This window comes from Maniola jurtina, chromosome 27, assembly GCF_905333055.1.
Source record: "Maniola jurtina chromosome 27, ilManJurt1.1, whole genome shotgun sequence".
Lineage (NCBI taxonomy): Eukaryota > Metazoa > Arthropoda > Insecta > Lepidoptera > Nymphalidae > Maniola > Maniola jurtina.
Window position 1 is genome coordinate 1664578 of NC_060055.1, and position 12573 is coordinate 1677150.

Genomic DNA, 12573 nt, shown 5'->3' on the forward strand with positions numbered 1-12573 from the left:
AATGAAACAGGAGGACTTCGTCTGTGTTGGTGTTAGCTGGCGGGCGCCTTTTTGGAGTGGTTTTTTTTTGTTAAAACTGACTGGAAAACGCTCTAAGGGGGTGCCATGCATATGTCGGCGAACGCCGGCACAGACGGGGTCCATACTTGTATAGTTTAACTAACTTGTTACAAATAACTACAAACTTGACATTGGCTAATCTTTGTAAAGCCAGACGAGAGAGGAAAAAAAATGTGTTGCTAACGTCAAATGTAAACTCTGACGTTACCCAAAATTCTGCTCTGGATTCTAGCAAATTAGATTCAATAGGGTTGTGCAAAAATCGTTAAAAACATTTCTTAATATTTTTTTCATAAAATCAAATCTGATGTCTAATGCAACAGGAAGTATCCAGTGGGATACTTCCTGTTTACAAAAAGAATTAAATAGCCTTAAAAGATTCTTCTAACATTTTAAAGTTTTGAAGAATTTCTGTATAGTTAGTTACTTTACAAACTTCTTGGTCTCTGAATGAAAAAAAAAATTACCTTAAAAAAATGGACCAAAGATAATTTAAATACAGTTTAAATATAGGTCCATGTAACTGTCATTTAGGCAAGTGTCAGTACCGTCAGTACCATTTTCCGAAAAGACAAACAATTTTATCAAACAAATCGGTGTTATGCTTAAATTTTTCGTCCAAAATGACCAAGTATACCACCAGCCCTGACTTGGATAGAGCTGAGGCGAATATTCTTTCTGCGTTTATAATACCAAAATGCCCGTGTTTACTGCTAATATCCCAGGCGTTCTGAAGATAGGCGATAGAATAGAAATTGGCGGGAAAATCAAGGAAAATGCAAGAAAGTAAACATTTTAAAACTTCCTTTAATATAATCCTTTTAACATTTTATTAGGTACTTTTAATGCTATAAAGGCAAACAGAAATCTAGATTTCGGACCAATCAACTTATTTATCTACCTGCCTAAGATATCGCAAGACCATCCTGGACATCATCAATATTAAGAATTGTGGTAATGGTAAACCAGTCCATACTGATAGATAAACACTTCCGCTGCACACTGGTCATGTTGGCCATCGTGCATTGTAAAACTAAATACATTTATTTCACAGAATGTCAGTAAATCTCTGCGCTCAAGAGGGGGAGGAGCCTCGTGATGTAGTCCTCCACTTCGATGTCCGGTTCCATAGAGACAACATCATCTCGCTGTCTAGACGCAACGGAGTATGGATCGGTAGCGGGAATCTCGACACTAACTACAATATGTTTGTGCCTGGTTAGTCGAAATTGCCCACAGCTGGGATAAATCCTAACTTTTTTGAGTCGGTTTCTACTCTACTCCATATAGGGGATATAATGTCATAATAGATTCCGTCCAGAAAAACCTATTTTTAACCCCCGACCCAAAAAGAGGGGTGTTATAAGTTTGACTTGTGTATCTATCTGTCTGTGGCATCGTAACTCCTAAATTAATGAACCGATTTTAAATTACTTTTTTTGTTTGAAAGGTGGCTTGATCGAAAGTGTTCTTTGCTATAATCCAAGAAAATCGGTTCAGCCGTTTGAAAGTTATCAGCTCTTTTCTAGATACTGTAACCTTCACTTGTGTTATAAATTTTTAATTTACACTTATTCTGTTTCTGTAGGTACAATCTTCCGCATCATCTTCGAAGTAAAAGACACGGACGTGATCACGATCTACTGCCAAGGGAAGTTCCACTCCAACTTTCTGCCGAAGATCCCGCTCACCATGGCGCGGTATCTCGTCGCGTGGGCTGACGTGGAAAGGGTCACTCATTGCTACTTCCATATTACTGGCAAAGTGAGTGAATTCTCTCTTCCATATTATAGTATTACTAGCTGATGCCCACGACTTCATCCGCGTGGATTTAGGTTTTTCGAAATCCCGTGAGAACTCTTTGATTTTCCGGGATAAAAAGTAGCCTATGTGCTAATCCAGGATATTATCTATCTCCGTTCCAAATTTCAGCCAAATCCGTCCAGTAGTTTTTGCGTGAAGGAGTAACAAACATACACACACACACACATACAAACTTTCGCTTTTATAATATTAGCGTGATCTCCATTTCCAGCCAAATCCGTTTAGTAGTTTTTGCGTGAAGGAGTAACAAACATACACACACACACATACATACACATAAACTTTCGCCTTTATAATAATAGTTAGTGTGAAGTGTGATTGTCCTCATTCTCCTGGCAATATTGGTGGATAGGTTAGTCGTTTCAGCAAGTGTGATAATAGCCACGGCAAACAATCTCAATTGATACTAGTTAGCCAATTACATAGGAAAAAAAGCGGAGATAGCCTAGTGGTTAAAACATCAGCCTCCTTGCCAGGGAGTCTCCTTCCTCCTCGCCGTGCCACCAAATCATTCCACCATTGGTACGAGAATTCGGGGCACGCACCTCAAGCTTTTCGGAGTTGTGCGTTTTAAACAATTAAGTATTATTTGCTTAAACGGAGAAGGAAAACATCGTGAGGAAACTTGGATACCAGAGAGTTCTTCATTATGTCTCAAACGTTTTAGGTTTTTAAAAATCCCGTGGACACTTAAATTTTTAGGAATAAAAAGTAGGATCCTTTTCTTACTTTCTTGGGAGGGCATGAACCACGCCATCTTTAGCGATTCTAAGGAACGCGCTCTGGAAAGTTCCTCATTTCTGATGGAAGCTGTCGCACCTTTATTATTGTAACTGTTTAAAACATCAAGCCATACCATCAGGGTATAGGTGATGAAGCAGCAGCTGTTGGCGGGAATCCATCGCTGTCTCCACGGCAGGGGATCGCGCCAGTGCTCATTGGAGATGTCAAACGATGGTATGACTTTCACACCATCTTCCATCATCATCATCATCCGATTTTAGTAGATTTAACTACAAGCTAAGACTGCAATCTCACCAGGTAGAAAGTTGAATCTGAGAGGGGTATGTTAGTTTTATCAACCCACACCCATACTCGTTTTCTATGCAATATTACTAATCTTATTAATCGCTTGGTGGTCACTGGTAGGGTGGTTAGAAGTTCAGTCAGTAGAAAATCAGGTCTCAGATAGGAGTATATGAGACCTGATTCAATGTAGAAATTATTAAGTTGACATCGATTAAATAAATAAAAATGTTCTCCATACAAGCAATATGACACTGCCTACCACAAAACTGATCTTTTTTGTTATTTCAGTGCAAAAGTACACAGAAAGTCATCACCAGGCGGCCCACATCATGAGTCCTCGAACGAAAGTTCTGACGAGGAACCAAAAGAACGTAATACCAACGGTCGTGCTGACAGATATTTCTATGACACACTCATGTGCAAACCCACCGAGAAAAAATTGTGTACCCCTGACCCAAAATACCGTCGAGAGAATGTAGTAAAACCTGAATGCAACAGAAAATATAAAGAGGAATACGTAGAGAAAAACGATACAGATATATCCGAGGAACTAGGATCGAAAAACATGGAATCCACAGCCGAATCCGATGACGTTTTGCCCGAACTGGGATTAAAAAAAAGAAATAAACGTGGCAAGTTCGTACCGTTCGCTCAAGTGGTAAATTTTATGGGAAAGACAAGGAGAAGAAATTAGTGTTGTGCTTTGATAGACAACTTTTTTACGATTTGTGATTTTTTACAATTTTTTTTGTATTGTTTTTTTAAAAGTTGTGTAACTTTGAGACAAATAAAGCAATTTCTTAAATGTATTTCATTTTTTTTTTTGTAAAACTGAAAGGTGTAGACCAAAAAATAAGGTATCCAGAGCGGAACAATTTGAAGTTTAAAAAAAAGTAAAGCGCGGGAAATTCGAAACGAAATAGTGTTGTGTTGTGAAAAGGTAAACAAATTGTTACGATTCGTTGTATAGTTTCCGATAAAATAAATTATGCAAAATAAAACCATTATACATATTTGCACATTTATTTATTTATCCACAAAAATGTTAAAAGTTGCATTTGTTTGTCATATTTTATTATCTTGGGTTTAATTTTCATATTTACAAATTATGGGAAAATAATAACAAGGAAGTTAATTAATCCAACATAAATTACACATATTATAATAATACCAAAACATAAGAGAATACCTACCTATAAAAATTAAAGTTATATCGTTATACCTACTATATTTACAAATTAGAAAGTATGCTTAATTAAAATTGCAAGCTCAATCGTTTTCTGTATTAGGCTGTATGCCCACCGGCCATTTAGCTAAACGCAGCGAAATTAAATAGAGACAATTGTATTTGTAAACCAAAATTGTTTGATATTTAATATAAATTATTTAAGGACTGATTTTCAACCGTTAAAAATTTTTTACTGATGAATTCTTATGGAGTAAATTTTTGATGATTGATTTTGGTGGATTTCCAATATTATAACTGGTTTGAAAATTGTCAATAAGTCGAAAACAGTACAAAATATTGGACTTCGATTTTTCATTTGATCTCACTCACAATGACAAATTACCCCTTTATTTCATCGATTTACAATTGCTTTATTCATAAAACCTTAAAACTATAGTAGCAGTCTTCCTCTAACTCATTCAAAACCATATCTGTCAGAGCAAGACAAAACATTTTTATGAAAAGAGGGTAGATAAAAAATTTCCTAGCTCTTAACAAATTCGCATATAATTTCCGCATGGTCCTCCTTAACCCCTATAGTCACTAATTGAGCCTTCGACACCAGTAATAGCGATTCCCCGTCCAGTTCGTGGTCTTGCAACACTGATACCGTTTCAGTCCAGTTGTATTTCGCCAAGTGTGTTGCCAGCTGTTCCGCCTGTGAAGCAAAATATACCAAAACCTGAGTCTATGATACAAAATATACAAAAACCCGAGTTTATGATACAAAATAGGTATACCAAAACTTCAGTTTATAATACAAAATATACAAAGACCTGACTTTATGATACAAAATATACCAAAACCTGAGTTTAAGCATCAAAATATACCAAATCCATGCTAATATTATTAAAAAGTGTGTCTGTCTGTCTGTCTGCTACCTTTTCAGGGCCCAATCGTTTAGACGGTTTGGACGAAAATTGTAAATAGGCAATGTTGATAGTTTTAATAATATAGTAAAATGTAAAATTAAAAGTGTGAATGCATGCGTATGTGTAAGTACCTACTGAAATTTATATAATAAGTAATCTTAATGTAAGTGAATAGTACCTATGTTCTTTTTGAGATTTTTTTTTTTAAACCAATCTGAATCAGAAACTTACCGTCCAAGTCCGGACTTCACTTGGTTTCAACAGTCTAAATGGATTATCTGTAACAAAAATGAACCATATTAACGACTTACTTTTTTAAATTTGCGTATGAACGTGAACCCGTAGACGTAACTTCACGCATTACGTCTACGCGAATGTTCACGCCACGCATACCATGCCATGTTTCATACGGTTCCATACATTACAACGCAATGGTACGCGCTACGTCTACGCTTACGCAACGCTTACGCAGCTTGTGTGAACGAGATTTAAGATGCAATATATTTGTCATTATTTTCCTTACCTTTTTCATCAATCGTTTTGCTGTCATCTGTATCGGCCTCCATATTCTCACACTCCTGTATATTGAGATGGGAAATATCTAAAATTTTACTGTTATCCTTTACAAATTCTCTATCTCTTTTCATGTCTTTATTCTCTCTCTTTGATTCTTCAGTATTGTTGAATAGGGTCTTTTCCTTTAGTGGTTTTCTTATCTGTAATTAAGAATTACCTCATAAGAAGCAGGCTCAAAAGGACTAGAACCCAGTGAAACCAGTTAAAAACCGGCCAAGTGCGAGTCAGACTCGCGCACTGAGGGTTCCGTGCTTGGTTATTTTTTCCAACACTTTGAACGATAAATCAAAAACTATTAGGCATAAAAATAAATAAAAATCTGTTTTAGAAGGCAGAGCTTCTGTTTTAGAAATCCATAAGCCTACTTTGTCGTATTAGTTTACAAATTGCGAAAAACCAAATTAAATTTGAATTTCGCGGTATGTTTTGAGGGATTTAACTTTAAGTACAAAATATTGAGAGCACAATATTTACTAACCGGGAATGCGATATTGGATTCTTGAATAACAAAACCACCAAGAACATGCGTTAGTATATATCCTCTGTCTTCTTTAACTGCCTCTGAAGATTCTTCTTTAACTTTAACGTCTGGTTTGGATTCAGTTTTAATTTTAACAACCTCTTTAGGCGGCTCCATTGATGCGTTATCACTTTTTTCTTGTTTCACTTCTATTTTTATTTTACTTTTACTCTCTTCAACTTTAACTGGCATTTTTACTACTGTACTTGTTTCTTTTTTAATTACTGGTGTTTCTTTAACTGTTTCTTGATTCTTTTCTGGTTGTTTTTCATTTAATAGCGGCATAGATATATTTGGTTCAGGATGGTTCACTATTGTTTCAATTTTCGTTACTTTGGGTTCAGGATTGCTTATTACTGTTTCGATTTTGGGTTTTACTGTAGGCAATGTTACATTTGGTTCAGGGGGTTTGACTATTGTTTCAATTTTAGGCGGTTCCGGGATAGTAGTATCTTTATCAGTCAGTATTCTACCTCTAGCTTGTACATAAACTGTGTTCCTAACTAACTTTTCTTTTTCAGTCGGTACCATTTCAGTTACATTCTCTGGAACTATATTAGTCATATTTCTAACAACATTCTGAGTTTCTGTTTGTATACTATGTGTGTTACTTCGGATTGGTTTAGCTAATTCCTCTATTAATTTTGAATTAGGAACGTTAGGGTTTAAAGGAGTTATTTGCATGTTATTAATCGTTATCCTCCCAGAAGGTCTGTGTATGGGACTCGTATTAACCCCGACATCTGCTGAACTATTCATAGTGTATGATTCATTTTGTATCTGTTTTATAACAACAGGAGCCTCTGTTTGATTGTTATTTGAAACTTTTTTATGTACTTCATCAGGCGATTCACTTTTTCTTTTTCTATTGAACAGGAAATTGTTACCTTCAATTTTTACATTACTAAGAGTCGTATTCACATTCGTTACGGGTACTGGCATTATTTTTCTAGGAACATTATTCATTGATATTATATTTGGCATCGTGTGCTGAGCTTGAATACTTGTCGTAACCTGCATAGGAAGTAAATTAGGTCCGTTATTCCTAACTTGGTGTGTCCTTGGTTGGATTGGTCTATACGTTTGAGGCAAACTTTTGGCAGCAGGAATGGGGTGAACTACATTGTGATTCATAGGATTGGTTCCTTTACTTACAGTTGTATTGACTTTTCTGCTTTCATCGACATTGAATATAGTATTTGGATATGCTTGTTGTATGTTTGGTGCAATATTTTGTTGCATTGGTCGTATTTGGCTAACATTTGGGTCAAATGTTTGAGGAACTCTCTGTATGTTTTGTACATTATTTGGAACCATGGCTATTGTTTGTTGCATTGGAAACCTTTGTTCTTGTTGGACTGTTTGTGGCATTTGATGTCTGTAAACTTGCTGTGTTATTTCTTGAGGTTTGTTTATTAGTTCGTTTGGGTTTATTTGATTAGGTGCTATCAGTCTATTCATATTTTGATTTTGGGTATTAACTATGTTGACTTGTTGTTGCATTGGTGCTACGTTTGAAACCATTCTCTGATTCTGTATTGCACCAATGTTTGCTGGCAGTGCTTGCATGTTTTGTACCATATTTGGCATCATTTGTAACGGCCGTATTTGTTCTTGGGGGTTTTGGACGAACATTTGTGGCACGTTTTGATATCCATAATTCTGGATGTACAATTGGTTCTGGTCTATATGTTGTTGGTGTGAAGGCATATAATTCGTTGGCACATGTTGGACGTAGATTACTTGGTTTTGCACTTGTCTGTTTTGTATCCAAGGCGGTGTGTTTTGATGGTTGATGAGTATCGTTTGATTTGGCTGTATTTGGTCACCTGAAATTGTAAACATCATTTTTGTAATGTACATCTAACTAAATATTGTTTACTGAAGCAGTTCGTGCTATGGAACTTATGATTTTGAGTATTTGATTCCTAAGTAGGTCAGTTTGTGAGTCTTCCTATACACCTGTATAATAAGATCTACCTCTAGACTAGTGTTACTAATTATCTGCCTCGGTATGGAAAGCTATCGATTCAGCACTTGATCTTTCTCCGGTCGTGTCGGATTGCCGTTGGATTATGAGAGTGAGGGAATAGAGTTTACCTATCCTTTCATAGTACAGATGTTAACTGACTAGTGCTCTCACCTGGTTGCACCAGCATCTGTGTCTCGTACACCAGCCTTACAGGACATAGCACCATTTGCTGGCCCTGATCTTGAGCTCTGTGGAAAAGATAAAAAAAAAATTAGTTACAGATGTTCTATTTCACGAAGACTGTTTATGTTTGTGTGAGTGCACACGTACACATTGTCATAGTGTTGCCACTTGCCAGTGCTGCCCAGTTTCGATCGCGACGAGGTTTACAACGTTTCCCAACTATTCACATTGCCAACGCTTCGTAACTACGCAACTTCAATGCTTCGTAACTACATTGGCAACGCTTCGCAACTACACTGCCAACGCTTCGCAACTACACTGCCAACGCTTCGCAACTACACTGCCAGCGCTTCGCAACTACGCAACTTCAACGCTTCGCAACTACACTGCCAATGCTTCGCAGCTACATTACCAACGCTTCGCAGCTACACTGCCAACGCTTCGCAGCTACATTACCAACGCTTCGCAGCTACACTGCTATCGCTTCGCAGCTACACTGCTATCGCTTCGCAGCTACACTGCCAATGCTTTGCAACTACACTGCCAACGCTTCGCAACTACACTGCCAACGCTTCGCAACTACACTACTAACGCTTCGCAACTACACTGCTAACGCTTCGCAACTGCACTGCCAACGCTTCGCAACTACACTACCAAAGCTACACTGCTAACATTCGCAACTACGCAACTTCAATGCTTCGCAATTACACTGTTAGCGCTTCGCAACTAACGCTTCAGAGCTACGCAATGTCAACGCTTCGCTTAAAACGCAACGTCCGGTGAACGTTTAGCCTTATGCAGGAGAAATTTATAACCTACGCTTTGCGTATTTAGGAAAGAAAAAACCGGATTTTGATTTTTCAGAAGTTTTCCGCAATTTTTTGTCAAATAGTCATTGCTCAGTTATGATATGCCAGTTATTTATTGCGGTTTTACGAGGGAGAACCCGGGTTCGATTCCCGGCGAGGCAAATTTGAAAATCTTAAATAAACGTACCCTTGTTGCTCCTGCTGATACACCTGTTGCTGCATCTGTAAAATAAGAAATTATTAATTAAAAGGATGAACCGTAAAGGTGCCCACGCACTCGAACTGAACTGCAGCTGAACTGCGCGTCGCGTCAGCGCCCCGCACGATATTCTCTCCAGCCGCGCCGCGCGGCAGTGACGTATGCGCGTCGCGGCTGGAGAGAACATCGTGCGGGGCACCTCCAATATTGGCGTCATTCGAGTGCAGTGTCTAACTGTTAAGCTTACCTACCTATGGTGAGACCAACCGTTGTGGGCACGATGGGCATGCCCACAACCGTAATAGACTTGTGTCGTCACACCTTCACGATCTATCGTGTTCGGTGTTCGGTGGTGTATGGAACTAAGTATACACTGTACCTACAAAATCTTGATCAAAGCGTCATACTTATTCCTAACTATCTCCTTTGTATGAATGCACTCTATCAATCATGAGCGAGTTCATAGTACGACTAGCACTTGGCCGATTTTCGGGTGGCTGTGACCAAAACTTTTTTAGGGTTCCGTACCTCAAAAGGAAAAACGGAACCCTTATAGGATCACTTTGTTGTCTGTCTGTCCGTTGTGTCTGTCAAGAAACCTATAGGTTACTTCCCGTTGACATAGAATCATGTTTGACAGGTAGGTAGCCGGTAGGTCTTATAGCACAAGTAAGTAGGTACAGGAATAAATCTGAAATCCCCGAATTTGTGGTTACATCATTAAAAAAAAATTTAAGTACATAGATAACTTTACCAAGTGGGGTATCATATGAAAGGGCTTTACCTGTACATTCTAAAACAGATTTTGATTTATTTTTATGTATAATAGTTTTTGATTTATCGTGCAAAATGTTGGAAAAATACCCGAGTACGGAACTCTCAGTGCGCGAGTCTGACTCGCACTTGGCCGGTTTTTTTTTTGAGGGCTGGATCCGCTGGCTGAGACGCACGCCACGTTGTTCCAAGCAGTACAGAGCAGAGAAGATTTTGTGATGCATGAACGTACTGAGGGCTGCGTACGCTACGGCGCAGGCACATGCGACGCAGGCATGTGTCTGTGCAGTGGCGTTGCAGTGCCGGCACGGATTTCTGCGCGACGCATGCACGTGCAATTGAGCATCTACGCTCGTTGCATGCCTGGTCTGCCCTGCCAAGTTTGCTCTGTGGTGTGCTGCGTCACCTGCGTCTCGAAAGTCCACCTATAGGGCGATGTCATACTCTCCCGCCTCGAGAATGGCCCCGTAGTGAGCGCTATCACACTAATATTATAAAGGCGAAAGTTTGCTCGTATGTGGGTGTGTATGTTTGTTACTCTTTCACGCAAAAACTACTGAACGGATTTGGATGAAATTTGGAATGGAGATAGATTATACCCTGGATTAACACATAGGCTACTTTTTATTCCGGAAAATGAAAGAGTTCCCATGGGATTTCGCAGAATCTACAGTCACGCGGACGGTGTTGCGGTGCATAACTATGGTCGCGGGCGCAGCTAGTGGTTTTAGGTATAAGTGGGAGCTCCAAAGTTCGAGGTCCAGGGTTCAACCTCGGGCACGCACCTCTAACTTTTCAGTTGCTTTAACGGTGAAGAAAAACGATTGATTGTGAGGAAATCTGAGAGTTTATACTTAAAAGAAAAGTTAAATAGTGGATTGAAACCCAAACTCCCCAAACTGGAGGCCATTCGAAGTCCGAAAACCTAGGCTAACTCAGTCTAACCTACCTAGCTTATAAAAAACATGATCAAAATCTATTCTTCTTCTTGAATAGAATAGAATAGAATAGAATAGATTTTTATTCAAATAAACTTTTACAAGTGCTTTTGAATCGTCAAATAATTTACCACTGGTTCGGAATGCCGAATTGCTTGAATAGAGCAACCGCCGAGTTTCTTGCTGGTTCTTCTCGGTAGGAACTGCATTCCGAGCCAGTGGTAATTCTGACGATTCAAAAGCACTTGTAAAAGTTTATTTGAATAGAAATATATTCTATTCTATTATATTCAGAGCACTATCTCATTAATTAGGTAGGTAAGTACTAAGTAGGTAGGTAGCATCCATATCCAACTAAAATTCTAAAATGTTAAAAAAGTGATTTTCCAATGTTTTCAAATCGCGATAATAATATCTACAAAAGATAAATAGCTTGAGTCAATCAACATCAGTATAGATAGGTATCACTTACCATCAAGTGGCATCGAATTTCGTTGTCTATCGCAAATGCAACACAAGACAAACCAAGTTATTTTAGACTAAACAAAGAAAACTTCAAGGCTGGCCAAAAACCGAATGGTGTGCCTAATTTGCAACAAAACAAATTAATTATCTAGAAAAAATCCTAACAAACGGCAAAAAATTCGCAGAACTAACATCACTATTAACCTTTTCTATTTCGACAAAAGAAAAAAAAAAGAAAAAATCCCTTTCATGTCGCTATCTCTTTCTAACAAGACATCCCTTTCCTCCGCCCTATAAATTAGAAATCGGCATCCAAATATCTCTTTATATTTTTTGTGTAGCATTCAATAAGTATTGAAGACATTATATGCTGAAATGCACTCTATGTCCATGCAATTAGGTATGTATTTCTTTATCTTCGTGTATGATAATGAAAATGTTACGTGTTACTTGAATTTGAACTTTATAATTATTGCGATAAGGTTGATATTAGGCTGTTAGACTTTGTGATTATGGATGGAGTCCCCTGCGGTAGACGGCAGACATTTTATTTTTTGTTAGTGATGTGATAATGTCTTAATTTGTTTTTGATTTATCGATATTTTATTTTATTACATTCGTAAGCTTGGCGTAAAAGAGATTTAAATTGATATGGATGAATAATAACAATGGAATTTGTTTATGATGGTGTTTTAATTATGAAATTAAAATTGTATTGTTTTTAAGAAGTCACTGGGGTAAAAAATGTTATCTAAAGATTAATGAGGTCTTAGGAATAAATCACTATCTACACATACTTGCGTATGCGGAAAAATGCGGAATTTATAAATGCGGAATCGTGTTTGTTTGTTTGTCCTTCAATCACGTCACAATTGAACAACGGATTAGCTATTAATGTGTAAATGTCTGTATATTATGTTTTGAAAAATAACCTTTTTATTTCGCTCTTACGGTTATTTACATGTTATAAAACCTCAAACGCCCAATTTTAGGGTTCTGTTGTAAATTAAAGAACCCTTATAACTTCGTTCAGTCAAGAATGACTTGGTTTATATTTAACTAGCGACTCGCCCCGGCTTCGCACGGGTGTTCTATGGAAAAGTGGTTATAATGGCTAAAATATA

At 37.8% G+C, this 12573-nt stretch overlaps 2 protein-coding genes across 2 annotated transcripts in view; one reads left to right on the forward strand and one right to left on the reverse strand.

Moving 5' to 3' along the window:
* Positions 1–12573, reverse strand: part of LOC123879237 — a 33159-nt gene that overhangs the window by 18916 nt on the left and 1670 nt on the right. Inside the window, exons 2-8 of the mRNA XM_045926860.1 lie at positions 9261–9295; positions 8253–8329; positions 6068–7938; positions 5537–5729; positions 5245–5291; positions 4626–4799; positions 618–627 (exon numbers count right to left, since the gene is read on the reverse strand). Of these exons, the coding sequence (XP_045782816.1) occupies positions 4626–4799; positions 5245–5291; positions 5537–5729; positions 6068–7938; positions 8253–8329; positions 9261–9295 (2397 nt within the window). The 3' untranslated portion in view covers positions 618–627. The remainder of the gene's footprint in view (positions 1–617; positions 628–4625; positions 4800–5244; positions 5292–5536; positions 5730–6067; positions 7939–8252; positions 8330–9260; positions 9296–12573) is intronic.
* On the forward strand, positions 600–3722 carry LOC123879256. The gene is made up of 5 exons (XM_045926900.1): positions 600–846; positions 1115–1278; positions 1649–1824; positions 2747–2841; positions 3202–3722. The coding sequence occupies exons 1-5, from the start codon at positions 758–760 to the stop codon at positions 3605–3607; spliced, it is 930 nt and encodes a 309-aa protein (XP_045782856.1). The 5' UTR covers positions 600–757; the 3' UTR covers positions 3608–3722.

Coding starts and splice junctions, on each gene's coding strand:
- LOC123879256 (XM_045926900.1), top strand. CDS start 758: ATGCCCGTGTTTACTGCTAATATCCCAGGCGTTCTGAAGATAGGCGAT. Junction 1,279..1,648: donor CTACAATATGTTTGTGCCTG/GTTAGTCGAAAT, acceptor CTGTTTCTGTAG/GTACAATCTTCCGCATCATC. Junction 2,842..3,201: donor ATTGGAGATGTCAAACGATG/GTATGACTTTCA, acceptor TTGTTATTTCAG/TGCAAAAGTACACAGAAAGT.